Here is a 25613-nt window from a genome sequence, read left to right on the forward strand (position 1 = left end):
ATTACTATAAGATTAAAATATTGGTCATTTCTCACAACATTTTACTTTTTTAAGTTTCAAATTTGACTGATCATTCATTATACTTTTTAAATTCAAGTAATCTGGTCATTCTGTTATTGTACATGCCAAAATTTAAGTAAACCTGGATATTTGTCTTCCCAACCCGACCCGTCATAGTCCGGATCCGGGTCTAATTGTGCCCCAAAATAAAGTCCCAATTTCAAAACCAGAGACGCAAAAAGTTGCACAAAACAGAGAGAGAAGAGAGAATGCAGAAGCGGGACTTCAACAAGTCCGGTGGATCTTCCGGCGGAGCCTCCGCACCTCCGGCCAAGCGAGGCCGTCCATTCGGTAGCGGTAACAGCAGCGCCGCAGCAGCTGCGGCGGCGGCGGCGGCCGCCGCCGATAACACCGCAGCTCCTTCCACTCTCCTCGGTCCTTCTCTCCTCGTCCACAACGCCTTCACCGGTCAGTAAATCTCACTCTCCGATTCCTTCAGTTCTTTCAGCTTTATCAAATATCTATGCTCAAATATGAAACCTTAGGTATTCTAATTTGTCAAATTCAAATTGAATCGATTGTGAAGGGTTGAAATTTTGGCTTGAATTGTTAGGTTGGATTAGAGTTTCATGTAGTAATGAATGTGTGTAATTTTCGCAGTTGAAAACAATAAGAGAATAGTTCATGCTCTTCAGAGTGGACTAAAGAGTGAGCTGACATGGGCGTTGAACACACTCACATTACTATCTTTCAAAGAGAAGGATGACATTCGTAAAGATAGCAATAACGCGCTTACGAGGATTTCCGGCTTGCTTGATGCTCTCCTCACTGTTGTATGTTTCTCTGTCGAGTTTTTATTGTTGTTCTGTCTTTTTTTTTGGCTTATATGTGGTGTTGAATGTGTGTTGGTATGGATAACAGATTGACGACTGGCGTGATATAGCTATGCCAAAGGAGCATGTGAGGGCGCCGAGAGTGAGGAATTTGGGTGCCAATTTGCTTGTGACTGGGTTCGGAAATGAGTATGAGGTGTTGGGGTCAAATAGCAGTGTTACACATCAGGGGTAAGTAACTATAAGGTTGAAGATTTCTTGCGTGTGAACTCTTGACTGTTGATTAGTTAGCTTGGACATGATGAGTTTGGATCTGATTGTGAAGATTTGGTATGATTGCAGCTTAGGACATGGATCTCAAGAAGCGTCTATGCTGAGTAATGTGAGAAATCTTCGTTCTTCAGAGTGGTGGCTTGAGGAAGATGGTCTGTTTAATCTTGATGATGAAGGTAGAGCGGAGAGACAGCAATGTGCGGTTGCGGCTTCTAATATCATCCGTAACTTCTCTTTCATGCAAGACAATGAGACTATTATGGCTGTCCATCGCCATTGTCTGGAAACGATCTTCCAGTGCATAGAAGATTACATCACAGGTTAGTAGTGCTGTTTTTGGTAGAATATTTGTTTATTAAATACAGTCATTATATACTTATTTGTCCCATGTTTAGAATTCTTTTGTTGATTGAAGTATTTAGGGTCAATTTACTATATTATCTCTCATATCTAAAATCTGTTTTAAATTATCACATAGTTTAAGATTATTTATGTAATTTCACACCGATTTTACACTCTAATAGTTTTGGTGGTTTGTCACTTTGTACGAGATCCAGTAATTGAAAGATTTGTATCCCTTCCATTAGATTGGCTGTTAGTACAACTGTTATTAGGTCCCAAGTTATAGCTGACATGGCTGCCAATTTAAACCCTTTGGTCAAATGAGATTGATAATATGAATAGATCTTTCTAATTTAAAAGTAAGAAATGAAAATCAGAGAAGAAAAGGAGAAACCATCTAAGACTGTAACTAAGCAACCCTACTCATCAGATTTCTCAACATCCAGGAAGGTGAAAGTAAAATCATGTATTGGACCTCTTTTTCTGATTTGGGGGTTTTGCATCCTCCAAGGCCGATCCATCTGTTAATTCTAGGTCAAAAGCAAGTGTAAAGTATGTCTTTCTGATTGGAGATTTGGAGTCATGTCCAATCTGCTAGGTATGGCTAGTGGAAATCAACTTCGATACCCAGTTGAGGTAGCTTTCAATTTGAAGAATATCTGTAGATCCTGAAAAGGAAAGACTTGACGCGATCGTCCACTTTTGTTCAACCGTTTCAGTGGTAGGAAATTTTCCTACCTTGTTTCCTCTCTTGAGTGGTATAAAAGGGCAAGAAACTATTAGCTATATCAAAACCTGGGATAACATTATGTCATTAACTATATCTTCACACTTCTCCATAATGGTGGAGTGGCCCTTGTTTCTCTTAATTTTCTTACAAGACAAAATCTCTTTGTTCTTAATTTTTTTTATTTTTCTGAAGCCATCATTAATTTTTGTGGTGTTTGAATAATTAGATTTTTTTTTCCTGTTTTCAATTCTTCAAGTTTAAATTTTTTTTTACTTGTCCACATTCCTCTATGTGGCATTTTTACATAAGCAATTATGTGTAATTCATATATGTCTGTCAAGAAATGGTGTAGAGGTCACTGAGGGGTAGATTCACACAATTATTTAAGGGTCTGAAACCACCATCTTTTGAAGATCAGGTACCAAAGTGAATCCACAAAATTGAAGAGTGTAAAATATACTTCCAAATATATGCATGCGAGTTACTTTTTTTCCCCAAAATCCAGGGTACATCCAGTTTGAAGCTAAATGTGTGAGTCTCTTGTACTTAGCCATAATATCCTTTTAGGCCTGTTGATTGTTAAGGACGTGTAGATTCTATATGCATTTGAACTTCACGTTCATAGACGGCATGTGAAATCACTTTCTAGATACTTTTACTGGTTGTCATAAGCTTGGATTTTGAATTTGTTATGAGCTTTTAAAAGATCTCTCTTCCTTTCTACTTTTCACATCCCCGCATAGTTGGGTGTCATATGTGTCCTTCCTTGCACAAGAAAGCTAGATGTAGCCTCCTACTGACCAGGACTAAATAATAAAAACCTCCCACTGTGCAAAGATATAATAATTCACTAACAGAACCACTTCAATGTTCTGTATGTTAACAGAAGATGAAGAACTTGTGACAAATGCTCTCGAAACAATTGTAAATTTGTCTCCAATGCTGGATCTTCAAGTTTTTGGTTCGTCAAAGGCATCCTACATCAAGATGACGTGAGAAATTTAATCTACCTTTCTTTTTCTTTAGCTTAAGCTCCCTTGTTTCCTCCTGGTTCAAAAGTTAACTTTCTATCAAACAGAGCAAAGCGTGCAGTTCAAGCCATAGTTGGTGTGCTGGAGTCTCCTGTCAAAGCTTGGCATTGCGCTGCAGCTGAGTTACTTGGGCGTTTGGTCATAAATCCTGATAATGAACCTTTTCTTCTTCCCTTCATTCCTCAGGTTAAATTTTGATAGTTTTGAACATCTTGTATTTATGTTAGATGTTAAGCATAAATCCTGATAAGGTGTATTGCATTGCAGATACACAAACGATTAGTTGACCTTATGAGCTTACCAGCATTAGATGCACAAGCAGCTGCTGTTGGTGCGCTCTATAACTTCTCTGAAGTAAATATGGACTGCAGACTAAAACTTGCCAACGAGCGATGGTAAGGCCTCTTTTTAAATCACCTGTTCCCGTAACGGAACATAATCCAAAAATGTATTTGGTACTGAAATGGGTGTTCTTTTTAAACTTACCGAATTTCAGGGCAATTGATCGACTGCTAAAAGTTATAAAGGGTCCCCATCCTGTCCCCGAAATTTGCAGGAAAGCTGCTATGATATTAGAAAGCCTCGTGTCTGAACCACAGAATAGAGGAATGCTGCTAGCTTATGAGAATGCATTTGCAGAAGTACTATTCTCAGATGCCAAATATTCTGACATCTTTGCCAGAATTTTGTACGAACTGACATCTCGACCAAACAACAAAGTAGCAGCAGCTCGTGGTATTTGGGGCATGTAACGAAGAGTTATATCGCCTCTTGTTAAGTATTCTATATTGTTACTGTTTTAAAAACAAAGTCTAGGATATAGTCTATGTAGCAATTGACGTCAGAAACAAGTCATAATTTTAAGCGGCAGTTCAAGTGCTCGAGTTTGTTGTGATTTAGAAGTGTAGTAGCTAGAGTCATCAGAAACTACACTAGTGCACTTGTTTCTGTCCTGCACTGACTGCACAATATGTAATATGTCTGATTTCCTGTATTATATGCTGCGTGCTTCTTGATTTCGTGTATCAGTGAGCCCCAGTGGCTTGGAGACTTTGGATCCAATTGTTGCAGATGAGAATGTTTTTATGAGGTAATCTTTGGTTAGCACTTTACCTTGAACTTGTTCTGTAGCTTGATCAAATTTTATGCTGATATATTTTGGATTTATTGGTGCTCTTTTGCCTGATAGAACAAAATCCCGAAGTGTTAGGGCATCGGGACCTCTGTGAGAGTGCTGAGTGATGACAAATACAAGCTAGTTTTCGGCAAATGCAACTAGATGTTCAGATCATTTGGTCACAACAATATCAATGTTGCAAAATAATTGGTCTACAGATTCCTTTTCTTATTAGTTGATTACTTGCTCTCAGATTTTAAGTAAAGTTGTGATTAAAAGTTAAGTAGAAGAACTTGTCCACGTTTTTTTGTAGCTTTACCTCTTTGAACATCGATCCTACCTAGGCTACTTAGAGCAAGTTCCTTTGAGCACTCCTATATTTTCTACACTACTGCTGTTCAAAGTTTAGGAGAACCAACCCACTAAACCCAGCCTAGTGTCACATTCGGCTGCCACACTTGGTCCATGCGGCGCTCCATTCCCATGGAGTCAGTCTTATCTAACAGGGCAATGCACTGATTTCACCTTGTCTTGGGCTCATCAGAGGATCGGCTCTAGACCCCGACCATTGTGTAGAGCGACCTACTCCCTTCTTCGATGTTAAGTCCCCGACTAGCGACAAGCTCTCCAAACTTAATCGGGTCGGCCTGCCTAAAGCCCTAGGAAGGTCAGCCATATATCTCCCACAATTCTGATCTTGAAGCAATCCCACATATCCATGAAGCTCATATAACCAGCGATACCCACGATAGATACTCCCGAAAACGGGACGTGACATCCTCCCCCACCAAACTTGGCGTACGTCCTCGTACACAGCATCCCCAATGCGGCACGCATAACCCTTGTACGCCCGCGGTGCTTGAGCGACGAAAGGAGTTCCTAAAAATCGCCCAACAATGGTTCGCGCCGGATCTCTCGTCTTGGGCTTTGCCATGGATCCTTGTCCGGTCGTCCCCCTGGAGGCACCCTGCCTACTCGACTCCCCCGCGGAGCCCCCCGTATCTTAGGGACACGGCGACACGTGTGAGCGCTTGGCGACACAACGACAGTGATGTCGAGGCAGCTCTGATACCACTTGTCACAGACCTAGCCATTTGGCTGCCACACTTGGTCCATGCGGCGCTCCATCCCCATGGAGCTAGCCTTATCCAACGGGGCAATGCACTAGTTTTGCCTTGCCTTGGGCTCATCAGGGGATCGGCTCTAGACCCCGACCAGTGTGTAGGGCGGCCTACTCCATTCTTCGACGTTAAGTCCCCGACTAGCGACAAACTCCCCAAACTTAACCAGGTCGGCCTGCTTGAACCCCTAGGAAGGGTTAGCCATTTATCTCCCACATTTCTGATCTTGGAGCAATCCACATATGCATTAAGCTCATATAACCAGCGACGCCCACGATAGACACTCCCGAAAACGAGACGTGACACTAGGTTACGTTATCTTTGTTTCTCCGTTTCAAAGGATCGTTCGAGACTAAACTTGAGTTTGCTTATCCTCTTGAGTCTTGAGTAGTTACATACCAACAAAACTCACATACCACCATAGCAAACCATATCACCATTACTTATACAGCAGATCATAGGAAAATAAAGGCTGCAAACATATACCTGAATTAGAAACACAAACACTGGTTGTTGATAGTTCAAGTAAACATGTTGGGGTAAACATACTGAATTAGAAACACAAAGCTGAAGCCACCGACTCTCGACTTGTATATGTTCGTGGATGTAAACTCCAGGTGTTATTAGTTACAAAATAGATGCAATTCCCTTTTAAGTTGTTGATCTCTGTTTCAGGAAGAGACAATGCACCTGCACTTTGACAAAAACAACAGCTGATCACCCAAGCGTTTTGCACCAGGATTGCTGTTCTTCTTTGGGTGAGTCTTGTACGTACACATTAAATTCACTTGTCCTGAAATAGACCTTACGGTCATGATGATCTTCGTAAATATAGTAGATATTTCTAAACGAGTGTCATTCACCTTTTCACCTCCATCCTCGTTACCTTCCATGTTGTCTTCCTCATTAGCAATTTAGCATCGTCATGGTCACAATTATCTTGGCCTTCAACATTCTCTTGAGTCTTCCTCCCCATTGCCACCAGCATGGCCTTCGTGGTTGTTGTCATACCGTTTTGCAAATCTATCTTGAACTTGATGGACCAACAATAATTCATCATATTCTTCGAAGCTGTCACTGGCTCTTAGTTTTTTGTCATAGACCAGCTGCAGTTCCACTGAACGATCTCCACATGACCACATTTAAGGGTGCGAAGAGCTGAAATGACACCATTCTTAGTATCACGAATAACCACGGGTCCAAAGGCGTATTGATTGCCGGAAGAAAACTATAAATCCGTGATCCACTCGTTTGCATCTAGACCTCCAAGGAGGAGTCTCTCCAAAAGTTGCTGCAACCATATATTGATGTCAAGTAATATCTGAGGTAGACAGCACAACGCTCCAGCTGAAAGCAAAAGCACCATAGCGTCTCCATGTGGTTGTTTCCTTGACACCACCCTCCTCAAGGAAGTCCAGGCAGCTCCAATCGGCCAATTTCGCGCGCCTTCAGGAATCTCAAAAAAGCTCAACTAGTTATGGCAAGATTGAGGGAGTATTGCCATGGGAGTTTGAGGAGCATAGGGATGTCTGGTCGCATGAGCTCCAGGGCTTGCAAACAATGCTTAAGCGTATCAAAAAAAAAACAATGCTTAATCGTATACCTATACGATCTCGTACGCTCAGGTGAGGCACAATCATCTTTCTGATATCTTCCAGGTAGTATCTCTCAGGATTCACGAGAGTACTGGAGTAATCTTTTAATCACCGGTGTGGTGAGTACCATGCAACTGCATATGATCTGGCTAAAGTAACCAAAAAAAAGAAGAAGCTGATAGAGAACTATTTTGCTCTACTATTTGTTTGTCTCTTCTAGGTCCGTGAGATAGATCGATCCTCGGCCTCCTTTGCAATCAGGAGACCGATGCAATAGCATACGCAAATTAAGCACCGTCTCTTTGCAATCAGGAAACCATTTTCAACACGATGGTGTTCTGTCGTATATGTCTCCATGCTCTCTATATGAGCAAGCTTAGCTACATACAAAACGAATCGGTTATGATTCAAGATCGACCATTACGTAGAATCAAAGAGGTAGAAAGTTGGAAAGAAGCAATAGATATACAGGATACGAGAGGAAGGTGAAGAAAAACGGGATCGTGATGGTGTGATAAAAAAGATGAAGTTTATATCGACAAGTTACAAATTAAGATCCTACATATATAAACGTGAAGAAGGCGGTTTGGAACATTTGGTCACTAAGATACAGTAGTATCTTAATGTGCTGGGGAGAATGTTGCAGAATATATATTTCGTCTTGATTCCTTTTTGCAACTACGTATGCTTTCCGATTTCAAGTAATTAAAGTTGTAATTTGAGTGATTGAAAAGTAAATTTAAGCACGTTCATATAATGATATGTACCAGAATTTCTGCCTCTTCTCGATCGAATAAGTTGCCCGTGTAATATTGTATAAACATGCATGTTGTACATTCAATGTACAAATTATCCAATACATCTTCAAAAGAATTACATGTAACGAATTACAAACATAGAGAAAAATAAGGGCGAGTATGATCAGTTTGTACTTCTATAGACGTTGATTCATACAATGTCTCCCCAAACAAATTGTTCGATTTCAGTCAAGTTTTAATGGCTGCCACTTTAGGCACCTCAACAGGAAAGAGATGAATCTCATCAATCCAAGGATTCTTTTCCTTTGCTGGATTAACAGTCTTCAAAGCCTTCCACACAGCACTGTTACACTTGAACCCTGACCCGAACGCAATCTGCCACATCCTATCACCCTTCCTCACTCTTCCCTTAGCCTCAGAGTAAGCCAATTCATACCACAATGAACTACTAGAAGTGTTTCCAAACCTGTTAAGTGTCATTCTCGAAGGCTCCATATGCCAATCAGTGAGCTCGAGGTTCTTCTCCATCTCATCCAACACTGCTCTCCCACCGGCATGGATGCAGAAGTGCTCGAATGCCAGCTTGAAATCAGGAATGTATGGTTTGATCTTATGCATCTTGAACACCTTTCTTGCCACCAGTGTAGCAAAAAATAGGAGTTGTTCTGACATAGGTAGCACTATAGGGCCGAGTGTAGTGATGTTCGTTTTAAGTGCCTCTCCGGCTACGGCCATTAGGTCTTTTGAGAGCGCAACACCTATTCTTTTGGTGTCATCTTCCTTTTGGAACACACAGTTGTACGCCTTGTCGTCTGAGCCTTTGTGGGTTCGGACAGTGTGCATGAGTTGGTACTTGGAGCGACGGCGGTCGGAGGTGCGGTTGGAGAGGAGGATGGCGGCTCCACCCAACCGGAAGAGGCAGTTGGAGAGGAGCATAGAGCGGTCATTCCCAAAGTACCAATTGAGGGTTATGTTCTCCATGCTGACCACCAAGGCATATGAGTTAGGGTGCACCTGTTGACAAAAAGAGGTGATTAGGTTTTCAACTTCTTTGCCTAATTATTGAAGTAAATTACATCATAAAGCTTAAACAATTTTTTTTGAATCAAATGAAAGCTTAAACAAAATGAAAAGACAAACTAAAATTCTTCTTCTTCTTCTTCTTCTTCTTTATTCATAAATCTAAATATATATTGTATACATACTCAATTTATACTAAAATGGTAGTGAGAATGATAGTTGTGCTATATCATATTGTTGTATGTGGAAGGCCCCCAAACCCTATACTAAGGTGTATAAACTTGAACCTACTTTCTATTTGGTTGAGTGTTTGTTTTAGTAAAGTAGAAAGGTCTCAATTCTCAAATGTGGTTGCACATATTTATGATGCTAGCAAACACCGGACCTAGCCTTCTTTATACTAGTCTTTTACCTATGCATTTGCACGGATTCAACTTCTTACTACCCACTAAAATAGTACTAACCAGTAACCACAACGCTGCTTTGCTCTTCTTTCTCTTTCCTTTTTAGCTCTTGTAATTTTTCTTTTTCTCTTTGCTTTATTATTTCACGTTTTTAACCATTCTGTACGTAGATTATTAGTTTAACTTATCATTATCTCTCATGGGTGTTTATGACATATCTATTTTTTGGTAAGACTGTTGACACTAAAGAAGACTTCTAATTATAGCAGTGGAGATTACATCTCAATATTCCAGGCTCCTATACAAGTGAACAAGTAACATACCAAATTCTGGAAATGTATTTATGGTAACTGCTGGTGTGATCTCTAAAAGGGTACGGTTATTGTACCATAATTAATACATATCTATATTCTCTAAAGGTAAGACGTGTTTCATATATAAGGTAGCTTCAAATTCTACGTCATCTCGTAGATGTGAAATAGTTTAGTTAAGAATATGGTCCAAATCAATACCTCAATATATATGATGCATGCCAATGAATTCATTTCATTAGAAACATAATTTGAGTTCATGAAAATGTGTATACTTAAACAATTGAAAGGTTAATGGAATTCTTAAAAAAGAAGCAAGCTAATGGAAAAGGTTACTAAGAACAAACCTGGAGAAGCTGCTTGGCAAGATCGATAGAAATGAGGCCAGCACTGCAACCCATCCCACCAAGATTGTAGCTGACAATGTTCCCTCTGAGTTTGTAATGATTCACAACCATGGAGGACAGAGATGGCGTTGGATTGAACAAGCTGCAGTTCACCACCAGAATCCCAATATCCTTAGGCTTCACTCCCGTCTTCTCCAGCAGCTCATCAATCGCCCCAAACATCACCATCTCTGCCTCCTTCCTAGCCTCCTCCATACACGGGTTCGGCGGAACCCTGAGCACAGCCTCGGGCATGTACGTGTTCTGTCCGAGGCCGGAGCGCTCTAGAATCTTTTGCTGGAACGCCAGGTTCTCGTCGGAGAAGCTCCCGGTCAGCTTGGACCTGTGCATGAAGATTTCCCTAGTGCACATGCGCTCGTTCTCTGGCTTGTAACACGCAAAGTTTACCAAGTACACCTTCCTCGGCCGGGTGGTGAAGTAGACGGTGGTCAGGAAGACTAGTAGGCTGGAGCAGACGGTGACGGAGACGAAGTTGAACTTGAGCTGGTCCCATATACGAGCCAAGTCTTCAACAGTTAGGGTTGAGAGATGAGCAAAAGTCACAACGAGGAGCGGGACGAGTAAGAAGTACATGGCGTTGGAGATGAGGTAGTGATACCCGAGCTTCACGTACTTGAGCCGCACGGATAGAAGAAAATTCGGAAGCACTCTAGTAGTAGTACCTTCACTAACTTGAACGTGATCATGAACACCGTTTTGCTTCGACGTCGAAGACGAAGACGACGTGTCCGGCGCTTGTGTAGTCATGTTTGGTCGGAGAAGAAGCCGGAGTTGGAGCTGAGAGAGCAGAGATGTTAATGGCAATGAAAGTTGGAGTTTAGTTTTGGCAAGTGTTGCGAGAAAAAGGGAGAAAAGAGTTCGGATTTTAAAGGGAGAGAAGAGTTGGGAGTTCGGAGGATGCAACTACCCCAACGAACTCTTAATGTTTGAAGCCCAAGGGGCATTGAATTTGCCAACCGGGAGATTGACGATTTGGGGCGGAATATTATTTTAAAACTACCCGTTTAGCCTTGAGTTCATTATAATTTACGGTTTTTGCCATTTGTGTAGGTGAACTCGACTGTGTACACAGCTGGCACTCGTCTAATTATGCATGGTTAACTGCCGTGTTGGTAAACTAGTTTTGGTAAACTAGACCCAGCTCTTCTTATTTTTGAAGAAGAGATTAACAAAAATAATGCTAGGGTTAGGTGCTCGACTTTTGTTTCTGTTGCCGGTTAATTTGAACCAAATTATAGTCGAAAGTTTGTTCTAATCATATTTCCTTATTGTAGGAAAATGTAATATCAATTTCGGTTTGGATACTATGTGGTCGATAAGATTGTGATGAAGTTATACTTCATCATGACATCGAAGTCTTGGTCATACGAGTTGAGTTTAGCAAGAAATTAAGTAATCACGTTTTTAGCTAGCTATGAGAAAATTAGGATGTTGTAGGTTTCAATTTGCACAAATTAGATTAGGTTTCAGTTAAAACTTTTACACCCTTTAAAGTTGTAATAACTCTTAATATATATATTTTGTCAACACCCTTACTATGTATTACTTAGAGGTTGTACTATTATAAGATTACAAAAATGAGATTTTGTTTTATAATATGAACTGCTTAATGGTTCCAAACTCTCGTTATTGAGTGTCTATAACTCAGAGATCATTTTCTAGCTAAGAATTGGAGAAGGCTTTAACAATTGGCTGGCTTTCAACTTTCTTAGATTAAACAGGTCAGGTCAGGGATGAAAGGCTTTTCGTCTTGTAATTTTCCTTTTGTCGCCGGAAACGGAGAAAAGAGAAGAGATAAGGATTACTAGTGCATGCTCGATCACTAGCTTGCATATTCTTTCCCAGATTATTCCACTATGAAACCAAACAAATTGCTAAGCTGAGAACAATATATGTCTCAAGAATGTACGTGTTGTTCTCGGTCCATATGTAGCTGAAACCGACCGCAATTCATATGTCATAAACAATTTGGGGACCATTTAAACTAGCCATTAATCAGGCATTAGATGAAATTTTAATTACTTCTGTTATAACAACATAACACATTATTGAGTTTTAACCAAGCTCTTCTTTTTTCTTTTGTTTTTCCCGTAGGAACTAATTAAGCTTTTCTGTTAATTAGGCTAAACTTCATCAGTTAAGTACACCGGAATGGGTTGATCGATCCATGCTCAACTTGATCTCATCAATTACACATGTGACATGTGACATGTGATTGAAAAACAAATTAGGAATCGTACATCACTATTGTTAGTCTTACCTAATTAATTAACACATCCATGCTAGGCCAAATTAGTAGACGAAGGGTAACAGCAAAGAAAAGCTTTTCCTTGTGACCCAAATACTGTAACGTAGTTGTTTTGACATCGTTAGCACTTAACTTGCTTACCCAAAAAAGTTACTAATTAAGTGAGTCTCATACGTTCCATTACTCAAGTTGTAATTAAATCCATCAGGACTTCTTTCTGGTTCGAAAGCGAGGCCGGAATCGAGCACTTAGGTCAAAACCGGACATTTCCCTACCAGACTACACTCTGATCCGGTAGAAAATCAAGGGCAGCATCGGGTAGTGGCTTCTGATCGACTTAAACCCTAGCCGTGAAGTTGCATTTCTAGTGGGACATCAGAACGCGATGCCAACACACACTTCACCGTCCTCATTAACTTTTAGTCCTTCTGGATTTTGGTCAATTTCTGTATTTGAGCACACAATGTGTGCCTAGTTTTGTAATTCCAGTAAGCTAGTCATACACAGGGTGTGAAACTTAGACCATGAGGGGCCCTGATGATGGCTAGCTTTGATAGTGTTATAAGAGAGCTGGTGACAGATAGAGTATCGAAGCAGAAGTAATGGCGACCTTTGACCTTTCCACAAGTCGTCCTCGTCGTCCTCTTCCTTCCTTCCAAATAAATATGACAGCCTCTCACTCAACAAACCCAAACCAGTCATCCTCTCTTAAATTATCAAACTTCCTAACCAGAATCATCCACCAGTGTAGTCTCTCTTGCTTACACATACGCACTTACGTAATGCGAAGAAGTTGCAGCAAAATCTGCAATGAATAAAAATATGGCAAATGCTCGAAGCAACAGCCCCTGGAGAATGGGCACCAATGCCCAGTTTACACGAAAGAAACCAAACCTTTCTTCCCCATTTGGGCATATATATAGCATCTTCTAGCCTCTTCTGAAGTGTTTCTCTTATTGGCTTTGTTAATAAAATAATGCTCGGTTGGACTCGTCTATATTTAACTATCTGTTGCGACATAATATATAGTGACGCACGTAGCTTGAGGCCAAAGGTTTAAAATGAACTTTTTCTCCTTTTAAAGGTTTGGATATGAACTTTGGAAACGGATTGTATGCACATGGAGTTTTTGGATTTGATTCGAGAATGGAACACGGGGTTTAGGAATTGAAGAAAGGAAAAGAATCCAAATTTTGGGTTGAGAGGAATGGCGACCTGGAGAGATAAGATTCAATTACAATGGTCGTTTTAATTGGAAGAGGAACCCAACATTCGGATATGGGTTTAGTGCAATAATTGCAATTGTTTTAATATAATAATTCTATTAATATCCTGAAAACTGTGATGGTAAATTTTTATCATACTGTTTAAATCTGGTTTTTAGACTAACAGTGGGTAAACGAAGACATTTTAAAAGATCCCGTGTTTAGCACATGCTGTTGGTGCCGCTACAAGATAAACCTAAAGTTTGAGCTTTTATATATGAGTTTTTTTCACCAACAGTCTCTTAATTCTGGTGTATCTATCAATGTGATACCTCAACTCTTAATCGTACCAATGTGATACCCAGACTCTAGTATTGCTATCATTGAAGTACTTCCGTCAGTTTTTTTCAACTTCTCCGTCATCTTGGTGACGTGGCAAGTACGTGAGGCCCACAAAGAGGGTTAAAAGACAAAATTAACCCCATCTGAGAGGAGCAATGTTTTTCCCGCCATTTACCTTGAGAAAGACACCCAACAATTCCAATTTTGGCGCCAATTTTCCCTCCCTACTCCTTAATTTGTGTCTCTTATCTAAACTAAAGAACTACCGCCAACCAGTCGACCACAATCTGATAAAACCTAGATCAATCTCATTTTCTATTTTTACCCTAGCACTTGTTAAACTAACAGAATAAATATAAAAATTTATATGGAACATCTCATAAGAATATAGAAACACATAACTTAACGAAATTCAAATACATGTTTAAGTACCATTAGTTGCCACCTTTTATGTTGATCTGCCATGATTTTTGCTTGTAAGATTTATTCTGTTAGTTTAACAAGTGCTAGGGTAAAAATAGAAAATGAGATTGATCTAGGTTTTATCAGATTGTGGTCGACTGATTGGCGGTAGTTCTTTAGTTTAGATAAGAGACACAAATTAAGGAGTAGGGAGGGAAAATTGGCGCCAAAATTGGAATTGTTGGGTGTCTTTCTCAAGGTAAAGGGCGGGAAAAACATTGCTCCTCTCAGATGGGGTTAATTTTGTCTTTTAACCCTCTTTGTGGGTCTCACGTACTTGCCACGTCACCAAGATGACAGAGAAGTTGAAAAAAACTGACGGAAGTACTTCAATGATAGCAATACTAGAGTCTGTGTATCACATTGGTACGATTAAGAGTTGAGGTATCACATTGGTAGGTACACCAAAATTGAGAGACTATTGGTGAAAAAAACTCTTTATATATAGAGCTAGCTAGACCCATCAACTTAGACTTCAAATAGCATGTCGGACAGAGTGTGTTGCTTCTATTTTTCAACATTTCAAATACCTAAAGTATTTAAGAGGATGAATCCTTCCTTTGTTTTTTTAAATAGAGATGAATATACATCTAAAATTTCTCAAAAATCTTCTCCAACATTAGTTTTGTGCATCATATCCTAGGTCCCGAAATTCTCATCAATACCATAATGGCACGCAGACCAAAGAAAATTAATTTTATTATTATTATTATTTTTTTGTGATAGAGAAAGGGAGTACAAGTCTCAACTGCGATGAGACAGGGTACCAGTACATACTGATATGCATCATGCACTGTATGCATGGATGGCAAGTTGGCAACATGTTGTATAGTAAGCAATTGGCTAAGCTGACCCTATATAATGTCTGTCATGTTGTATAGTGCTATATTATATGGAAACCTTCCAATTAATTACATAAGGCTTGCAGCTAGGTAGCTTGCAGTGACATGCACATGCATGCACTCTGATTAAATGGTCTGCAAGATATAACATGGCCATTGTCGCAAATACTTCAAACCTCGATCATCCAGCTCGAAAATTTGAACAAATAATCAACTTTCTGCATTTTACAAATCATGCATATAACCTCTGTGTGTGTGTAGATCTGTGGTGATGAAATCATCAGGTAGGTAGAGTACTCTGTAGTAAACTATGCATAGTATGTCCTCCATCAATTGGATTACCATTCACACTTTCTTATTGTAATGTCAGAGTTTGAGACTTCCATCCATTGCTAAATGTTTTGGTTTTTAACTATTGATATTTGAGTTTTTTTCACCAACAGTCCCTCAATTCTGGTGTACCTACTAATGTGATACCTCAACTCTTAATCGTACCAATGTGATACCCAGACTCTAGTATTGCTATCATTGAAGTACTTCCGTTAGTTTTTTTTAACTTTTCCGTTATCTTGGTGACGTGGCAGGTACGTGAGGCCCACAAAGAGGGTTAAAAGACAAAATTAACCTCATCTGAGAGGAGCAATGTTTTTCCCGCCCTTTACCTTGAGAAAGACACCCAACAATTCCAATTTTGGCGCCAATTTTCCCTCCCTACTCCTTAATTTGTGTCTCTTATCTAAACTAAAGAACTACCGCCAACCAGTCGACCACAATCTGATAAAACCTAGATCAATCTCATTTTCTATTTTTACCCTAGCACTTGTTAAACTAACAGAATAAATATAGAAATTTATATGGAACATCTCATTTCCACAATCTCATAAGAATATAAAAACACATAACTTAACGAAATTCAAATACATGTTTAAGTACCATTAGTTGCCACCTTTTATGTTGATCTGCCATGATTTTTGCTTGTAAGAACTAATGGTACATGTAGTTGAATTTCGTTAAGCCAGAGGAAATAATACCAGCAGATAAAGCATTGTACTAATGGTACTTAAAAGTTCTTACAAGCAAAAATCATGACAGATCAACATAAAAAGTGGCAACTAATGGTACTTAAACATGTATTTGAATTTCGTTAAGTTATGTGTTTTTATATTCTTATGAGATTGTGGAAATGAGATGTTCCATATAAATTTCTATATTTATTCTGTTAGCTTAACAAGTGCTAGGGTAAAAATAGAAAATGAGATTGATCTAGGTTTTATCAGATTGTGGTCGACTGGTTGGCGGTAGTTCTTTAGTTTAGATAAGAGACACAAATTAAGGAGTAGGGAGGGAAAATTGGCGCCAAAATTGGAATTGTTGGGTGTCTTTCTCAAGGTAAAGGGCGGGAAAAACATTGCTCCTCTCAGATGAGGTTAATTTTGTCTTTTAACCCTCTTTGTGGGCCTCACGTACCTGCCACGTCACCAAGATAACGGAAAAGTTAAAAAAAACTAACGGAAGTACTTCAATGATAGCAATACTAGAGTCTGGGTATCACATTGGTACGATTAAGAGTTGAGGTATCACATTGGTAGGTACACCAAAATTGAGGGACTATTGGTGAAAAAAACTCTTGATATTTCTATCTAGTGAGACATGTCTTGCTTATCACGTACACTTTTGCCATGCAGTGCCAAGGTTTCTCTGCATCGAGGGCCAACCTTCTTTTCCTTTCAAATTAAAGCCTCTTCTACATGTGATCATGTTGTCATTTCGACATTAATAGCATTGACGTACGTCTATGCTCGACAAGGATCACCAATGATAATTACGTTCTCAACCTCGAGTCTCACATATTTTGACTATATGATCGTTTCTTTCTGTTTTATGGTTTTGTACGTCATTCCTAGCTATGCTAATTTTGTTATATTTTCTCTAGATGCATGCTAAATCTTCACGCTTGGTAACCAAGCAGATATGCAAGCATGCCTCCCGATTAAGTGATCGAGCATTTCATAGCCGATACTGGTCATTAACTTCATTGAGATCGAGTAGTAGTGCAAGTCGTTATCTTCGTGCTTGCTAGCTAGTTTCTCTTTCCCTGAAATGTCCATACATATTGATAAGAGACATGCTAAGTTAATTTGATCAGTGGATGTCGATCATCAATAAAGTTGTACTGAAAATGGCCGGGGCGTGTACATTTATTTGTCTTTCTCATCGTGAAAACTGATCGATCATTATCAAATTAAGGCAAACATCCAAAGGTAGTCTCCCTATCAGGCTATCACCCGCACTTATAAACTGCCGGTAGCTTGCATGCATGACAAACACATATAGGTTCATGAATAGTTGATGTTTACCCTTAACGCTAAGGTTGGAAATTGTCAAACAGAAAACGAAAGAAAAAGATCTCAGTCTACGATTGGAATTAGCGGTCCGGTAATAAGTGGGGAGGAAATGTTAATTAGATTAGGGTTTACATAGATTGGATCGATTTTAACTATATATGCACGGTTAGGGTGTGAACTTCTCTACATATACGTACAAGTGACATATAGTCATATACACATGCATATGTGCATGTGCAACGTCATGCAACGTTAGAACCACCTTGAAAAACCGACAACGTTAGATGTTAGAACAGTACGTTATTTAAGGGATTTATAGAACAAAGGTTGCTGAGTTAAGTTGTACTTGCACCTAGTATATATTGATCGATCAACTGACAACCGATCAATCATTTGGATATTAAAGCGATCCATTCTAGATAATCTTATATCATGGAGATGAGATTAATCACAGTAATTAATCGATCACAATCACTTTTTAGAGAATATATATTCTCAAATAAGGAGGTCCACACCAATGGTTTTAGTGCGGATTTCCATTTTTAAACCACTTTTCGGTCGAATTTCCTCATCTCCACCATCTAGTATCTAAATAATATTGTGTAGATCATCTCTGCACAATTTCAGCCAATTTGGTGATCGTTAAGGTCCTCAAAATCGAAAAACAAATGGACGGACTGAATTCTGTCAAACATGAACCGTTCATGTTTTTAACAGAAAAACGCAATTTTGAGTGTCTTAACGATCACCAAATTGGCTGAAATTTTGCAGGGATGATCTACACAATCTTATCTAGATACTAGACGGTGGAGATGAGGAAATTCGATCGAAAAATGGTGCAAAAATAGAAATCCGCACCAAAACAGTGGTGCGGACCTTCGCAGTCAAGACTGGCTGTATATATATATATATATATATATATATATATATATATTTATAATTATATATATCTTGCCATAGCGGGTAGCTTGAGAGTTTTTTTTTTCAAAGCCAACCAATAATTCTGATTATCCAAAAAAACCAATAATTCTGAATTAATTGCCCAACAATGAACATAAACAAGAAAAGAACTGATAAGGAGAAGTGGATAAAGCCCTTGCTATGCTTCAAATACTGAATGCATGGCTTGAACCCTGTGTCTCCTGTTTCTCTCTTTTCGTTCTTGATCTTTTGATCTCCTGAAGATTCTTTAAGCTCTACTTCAGTTCTTTCTTTCTCAATCTTTTCTGCAGCCAAATTTTGTTTCCTAGTAAAAGGATATTCAACTTGCCTCTCAGAAAAACCAGTGTCATTGTGTGCATTGACAAGGTCTTGGAACTGTTGAGAAGAAGCCAGTGACTAGTCATAAGGAGCTGCTCTTGAAATTTTTCCCCAATCCATGAACAATATTGAATTAAAAGTCAGAAGGAAGTCGACTTGGTCTGTAACAAGGAAAACTGTCTTCTCTGCCGCTTTCATGATATATTCCTCCTATATCTGATAAACTCTAACAAAGAGGATAAATAAAAGTTCAATCCGGTATGTGTACACTCACCCATGCAAAACCATATATATATAAATCCCTAACAAATAACAAATCCTTAACAAAGAAACCCTTAATTAAATGACGGGATGAAGCTGGTAACATTGACAGATAATTGTGAGATACCAAGAATAGAGAAAATAGACATATCGTGATGCTTCTTGTAAGGATGAAAAGAATGCAGAGCAGACTCTCTGAACAATTCTAAAAGATGACGTTGGGCTTCCAACACATTAAAAATCTTACATTCGAAACGCACCAGATTTCTAATGATCCAAATAAACCAAATTAGATTACAGGAGACTAGAAATAGCGGGTATGGTGAACATGAGTTCGATTGTAATATCATTCAGTTTGAGAGAAAGTGATGGTTTTTAATTTGGCAACATATGAGGTGAATTAAAGTCAAGTATGATATATATCTTAACACAGAAAGGACACAATGACCCATCTCTACACTATCTAAATATTGAATTATGTCCAGACTTTTGGAAAGCAAACAAGAGATTAGGCGAACTTAGCCTACATGCAACTAGTACTAATTAATATATTTCTAACGCTCGGAGCAGCCCGATGCCCTGATCAATAACAGGGGCACCAATTAAAACCCAGTTTAATTAGATAGATAATGAGACTTGCACGAAATAATCCAAACAAAAACTTGTTTGGTTGTCCATGGTATATAACTATATATCTTCTAGCTTCTTCAGAAGTGTTTCTCCAATTTGCCACTAAATAGCACCAAACTGATCGAGTGGCGTACCTACACCTCATGAGGCCGAAGGTTTCTATTGGATTTGTAGTTTTACCCTAAAAATATAAAAAGTTACTTAAAATAGTTCATCAATTTTGTCAATGGAGTATTATGTTGTTCCTGGGAATACTGATGATTCTTTTTTCTTTGGTCAATCCTGGGAATCTCGATCGAGAGAGAAAAAGATCATGAATGTCTATTGTATCGCATTTGTACAATTAACTTCTTCACATTCAAGGCTTCGTCGATCAACTGATGCTTATTTGTTTCCCTAACTTCATTAAGGAATTTATGGTTAATCTCTAGTAAACCATAAGTAATCTGAAAATCAAATGTTATGATCCTTTCTCGATTAGAAACTCCAACAATGATGGTGGTACCAATTAATGTGTTAGATGCTTCAACCTCGACAGTCTCGATCTTACGGTTGCCTAAAGACTTTTCACGAAGCTCATTTATTTAATTTTTGGTTGTAATAGACTAATAGTCCTTCCTCATCAAAGCTATAACGAAAAGGAAAGTTCCTATCAATGTATAAACTATAGTACTTTATCTAGCTCGATTTATGTAGCTTATCAACAAAGAAAACACAATCAAAACAGATATACATATGATTCGAAATAATGTTAAAGGTGAGAGGATGAGAAGCTAGACTTGGATTTAGATCTTACTCTTCTCTCGACTAAAGAGCAGTTTGAATCTGTAATGCATGGGTGATCAAGCAATCAATCATCAGACATTGTTCAAGCTTTTGGATTTCAAATCATTTCAATTTTCAAGTCGATTGATGTTAAAAGGTTGAGTAGGTTGAGTAGCGTTCAGGGCCGGCCTAAGACCAAGGCAGGCGAGGCCCAAGACTTAGGCCCCCAATTTATGAAGGCCTCCTTTTTACATATATATACCTAGTTTTAAAAAAAGAGTGTTCTCTTAGAAGTCTTCAAACAACAGACACCCGTGAGGCTGAAACCAAATTGGAAGGCCTCCTCTTTACCAAAGTGTCAGATTCAAAGATTCTCAATTTAGGATTAGGAAGAAAAAGCCCCAAAAGTTTTCTCATTCTTTCACCAATTCGGGAATGGATCATTGCTGTAATCTGTCAATCCAAACGGTAATATCTTTAATCTCTTCCAATCATACTCTATTTAAGCTCTCAATCTTATAGGCTGAAACCAAAAGTAATTTCTCTTCCTCTCTCTCTCTCTCTGCTGTAATTCAATTTTGTTCTCATCATCGATTCTAAATCAGGTTCTCATCATTGATTCGTACAAGCTATCGAGGCCTCGAGTTCTAAATTTTGTGGTTAACATAATCAGGTTCTATTGTTCTCTGTCAATTCTCAATTCTGAAATTTGTTTTACTTTGTTTGTTGTTAAAATTTTGTTAGTTTTATTTCTCTATATATATAATTATATATTACCGTGTTGTCTGTGTATTAATGTCTACTAGGAAGCATGAATGTGGATATAATAAGCTTAAGAAAAGGAGGAGGTTAGAAAAACGTACTGAATCTCAGAAAGGATCAATAGAACAATTTGTTATTATGAAAAAAAAAACAGGTTCGGGATCATTAGAAGATAGGGTAGCAAGTTCATTAGAGAGTTTAATTCCAAGTGTGGAAGAAGATGTAGCTGTAATTCCTGTAAATGCAAATGAAAATGCAGAACCAGTTTGTGTAGAAGAAGATGTAGTTGTAATTGCAAATGAAAATGTAGGATCAGTTTGTGTAGAAGAAGATATAGTTGAACCAAATAAAGAGAGTGTTGAACTAAATCAAGTGAAAAATCTAGTAGAAACAGAACCTATTGAGATGGGGCCACAATTGCATGATGTTGGCAGAAATATATTTGATCCTAGCCAGTGGAAGAACATTGATGCAAACTTAAGAGATTTGCTAGTAGAAAAAGGTCATGTTAGGCACAAAGACTTAGAGTTTCCCAAAGATGAAGAGTCTAGACATTTTTCTTCAAAGCACTATTTTTGTAAATCAGTGAATGGTGAAGTTCGTGAAAGGAAATGACTAGTTTACTCAAAAGTTCTTGATAGAGTCTTCTGTTTTTGTTGCAAATTATTTAGTGCAAAGAATAGTAGAAGTCAATTAGCTAATGAAGGACTTAGAGATTGGCATAATCTTAGTGAGAGGCTTAAAAGTCATGAGCGTAGTACTCAACATGGCACTAATATGTGTAGTTGGTTTGAGTTAGAGGAGAGACTCAAAAAAAGTAAAACAATTGATAGAGCTCTACAAGAGCAGATTGACAAAGAGAAAGCTCATTGGAGAAAAGTAATGAAAATGATTATTGTTGTTGTTAAGTGTTTGTCTACAAACAACTTGGCATTTTGTGGAACACATGAGAAGATAGAACAAGAAAATAATGGAGTTTTTTTGAGTTTTATCGAGTCAATTGGAGAGTTTGATCCAATAATGAAGGAGCATATTAGGCGTATAAAAGATGATGAGATTCATAGTCATTATCTTGGCCATAGAATACAAAATGAATTAATAGATTTGTTGGCATCTGAAGTTAAGAATGAGATTCTAAGAATTATAAAAGTGGCAAAGTACTTTTCTATCATTCTTGATTGTACTCCCGACATCAGTAAAAGAGAACAAATGTCTCTGATTTTACGATGTGTGGACATCTCAAAAACCCCAGCAACAGTAGAAGCATATTTCTTAGGGTTTTTAAGAGTAGATGTTACTACTGGAAAATGACTTTTTGATGAACTTGTAAGTAAGTGTTATAGCCAAACTAGAACTTGATATCAATAATGCTATAGGGCAGGGGTATGATAATGGGTCAAATATGAAGGGAAAGCATCAAGGTGTCCAGAAAAGGTTGTTAGATATTAATCCAAGAGCAGCCTACACACCTTGTGGTGCTCATAATCTTAACCTTGTGCTTTCTGACATGGCTAACTCTTGTGAAAAAGCTAAAAGTTTTTTTGGAATTGTACAAAAGTTATATGTTTTATTTTCTTCTTCCACAAAGAGGTGGCAGATTTTAGAAGAGAATGTAAGTGATTTATCAATCAAAGCATTGGCTACTACATGGTGGGAAAGTCGTGTAGAAAGTGTCAAGGCTATTAGATTTCAAGCTCCACAAATTAGAGCTGCTTTACATCAATTGTCTAAGACCGATGACATAGATGGTGTACTAAAAGTTGAAGCTGAAATGTTAGCAGACTATGCTCTTAACTTTGAATTTTTATTAGGCATGATTATATGGTATGATATGCTACATGCTGTTAACTTGGTTAGTATAAAATTACAAACCAGAGACATTGATATTGGTGATGCTATTAGATTGTTAGAAGGATTGGTTTCTTTTTTTGTGAAGTATAGAGAATATGGCTTTACATCTGCTCTGATTTCAGATAAAGAGATTGCACTTGGAATGGGAATACAACCTATAGTTCCTGAAAAACGTAAGTCATGTAGAAAAAGGCAGTTTGATGAGAATGAAACTGATGAACCAACCCTATCAGTTGAAGAAATTTTTAGGACTGAGTGCTTTTTGTATATAGTTGATCATGCCATATCTTCCATTCATAGTAGATTTGAACAATTTCAGTTTTATGAGAGTCTTTTTGGTTTTTTATGTGATGTGAAATAATTAAAGTCTTTTCTTGATGCCGATTTGAAAGAGAAGTGTCTTGAACTTGAAAAGTTTTTAACTCATGATAATGATTCTGATATAGATGGATCAGAGCTACATTTGGAATTAAGAGTGTTAGTTGAAATGTTGAACAAAGATTTAGAAAGTAAGATAGGAACACCTATTGAAATTCTGTCCTATGTTCAAAAATGTGATTGTTTCCCAAATACTATAACCACCTATTACCTCACATGCAGTACTCCGGTAGACAGACTAGAGCTCTAACTGTATCGTAACTTTCGTCCGGCCAAAGGCTAGGTTCCGACTTGCCAAACATGTACAATAATCTCACATCTTATTGTACAAAAATCAAGTCCGAAGACAAATCAACATTTTAACAATCTCCATGTTAAAATCACGTACAATAATCTCACATCATATTGTACAAAAATCAAGTCCGAAGACAAATCAACATTTTAACAATATCCATGTTAAAATCATGTACAATAATCTCACATCATATTGTACAAAAATCAAGTCCGAAGACAAATCAACATTTTAACAATCTCCATGTTAAAATCACGTACAATAATCTCACATCATATTGTACAAAAATCAAGTCCGAAGACAAATCAACATTTTAACAATGTCCATGTTAAAATCACGTATAATAATCACACATCATATTGTACAAATCAAAATCACATGCTCGATATACAATCTCGTCATCAAAATGACATCACCACGATAAAATCATAATAGTATATTATATAGCAAATTATATATATATATGTACCTATTTACCATTTATACAATATATATATATATATAATCCGCTATATCATATACATGTCATATTTCATAAACACGTCTGAAGACAAAACGTTTTAACAAACACCATGTTAAAACCACGTACAATAATCACACCTCATATTGTACAAATTAAATCACATGCTCAATATTTAATTCTCGTCATCGAAATGACCAATTCCAATGAATTCATAACAGTATATAATATAGCAAACAATATATATATGTACTTATTACCATTTATACAATATATATGTAATCCACTATATCGTATACATGTCGTAATTCAATATTAAAAACTCTTGCAACATCTTGAATCTCCACAAGGGTAGATTCGTAAATATGTGAGATTTTACTCACCTTCTTTCCTGCGTGCAACTTCCACGACCCTGAAAGTAATTTCCTCACTCGTTTTGTCAGTCACCTAATAGCACGATAAATGCTTAGAAAATGATACTTAAAATATCAGGTGACGATTTCAGCACAGCTAAATGTTGTTCATAAAACATTGTTTATGTTAACTAATCACTGTTTTTACTAAACCACTGTTCACAGTTACTGTTTTACCAAAACACTGTTCACAGTTACTGTTTTCCATGCCACTGTTTCACATTTACTGTTACAGATCACTATTTACAGTTACTATTTATGCGGCATCACTGTTCTAATTTACTGTTACAGTTCATTATTCACAGTTACTATTCATGCGACGTCACTGTTCACCGACCGCTACCAATCATTACCAAATTTCACCACCACAACCTAAACAACATTTCCAACAACTTTCTAGTTGACACCAAGGTCTAAATCCGAGCCTAAACAGTCCAAACAACGAAGAACATAAATTCGGCACTATTCACAAACCCTAGAAATTGAAATTCTTGATTCGGGTACTTACACTTCGATTTGGCTCATTCCTTTTGTGAGAATGTTGCTGGGACTGAGACAAGTAAAACTCCCCAAGAATCTCGAGCTATGGTGGCCGGAGGAGGCGGCGCTGACACAGTAGCAACTTCCGGCAGTTGCTGCACCGTGTGTGGTTGTCGCCGGAGTGCAAGGTGTAGCCCAAAAGATGGAGATCGTCGAGCCCGTTAGTTTGATAGGTGGCACGACACGAGGTGACGTCGGATGGTGGAGAAATCGGCCGGAGAAGATTTTTGGGTCGGGTGAACAATAACCAAGCTGATTTTTTGATAAAAAAAACTGATTTTCTGATTTCTAATCTCCTCTCATTCCTTTTATATTATTTCCAAAATCGGAAATCAAACTTCTGTTACTAATAACTTCCACATACAACATCCGATTAAAGCGTGCTACGCGTCTACGAATTCGTATTGACGAATTCTATGACTTTCGTGAAGGAAGTTTCCTGAAAAAAGTGACGGATTAAAAGTCGACTCTTGGGTCAAATGAACTTAATCAAATAACACACATTTGGCTCTTGAAACCAATTTCTACTTCGAACAACGACAAAATAAAAGACATAAAATGTGAATTTAATCAAATTACCATTCACTTAATTTCTGATAAATTAAAAGAAATAGT

At 38.0% G+C, this 25613-nt stretch overlaps 3 protein-coding genes across 3 annotated transcripts in view; 1 reads left to right on the top strand and 2 right to left on the bottom strand.

Annotated features, from left to right (window-relative positions):
- Positions 1-243: 243 nt before the first annotated feature.
- On the top strand, positions 244-4234 carry LOC126790008 (armadillo repeat-containing protein LFR). Its single transcript, XM_050516131.1, has 8 exons — positions 244-468; positions 661-833; positions 922-1064; positions 1176-1426; positions 3065-3170; positions 3257-3395; positions 3477-3604; positions 3706-4234. Exons 1-8 carry the CDS (start codon positions 270-272, stop codon positions 3959-3961), a joined length of 1395 nt encoding a protein of 464 aa, XP_050372088.1. The 5' UTR covers positions 244-269; the 3' UTR covers positions 3962-4234.
- A 3616-nt stretch (positions 4235-7850) lies between these two features.
- LOC126790005 (3-ketoacyl-CoA synthase 11-like) lies at positions 7851-10757 on the bottom strand. The gene is made up of 2 exons (XM_050516128.1): positions 9883-10757; positions 7851-8814 (listed from the first exon to the last, which is right to left on the bottom strand). The coding sequence occupies exons 1-2, from the start codon at positions 10687-10689 to the stop codon at positions 8029-8031; spliced, it is 1593 nt and encodes a 530-aa protein (XP_050372085.1). The 5' UTR covers positions 10690-10757; the 3' UTR covers positions 7851-8028.
- Positions 10758-23989: 13232 nt separating this feature from the next.
- The window catches only part of LOC126789989 (U-box domain-containing protein 44-like), a 40236-nt gene continuing 38612 nt past the window's right edge, over positions 23990-25613 (bottom strand). Inside the window, exon 4 of the transcript XR_007671641.1 lies at positions 23990-25437. The gene's annotated coding sequence lies outside the window, so the exon portion shown is untranslated. The remainder of the gene's footprint in view (positions 25438-25613) is intronic.

The sequence above is a fragment of the Argentina anserina genome, chromosome 4 (assembly GCF_933775445.1).
Source record: "Argentina anserina chromosome 4, drPotAnse1.1, whole genome shotgun sequence".
NCBI classification, from domain to species: Eukaryota; Viridiplantae; Streptophyta; class Magnoliopsida; order Rosales; family Rosaceae; genus Argentina; species Argentina anserina.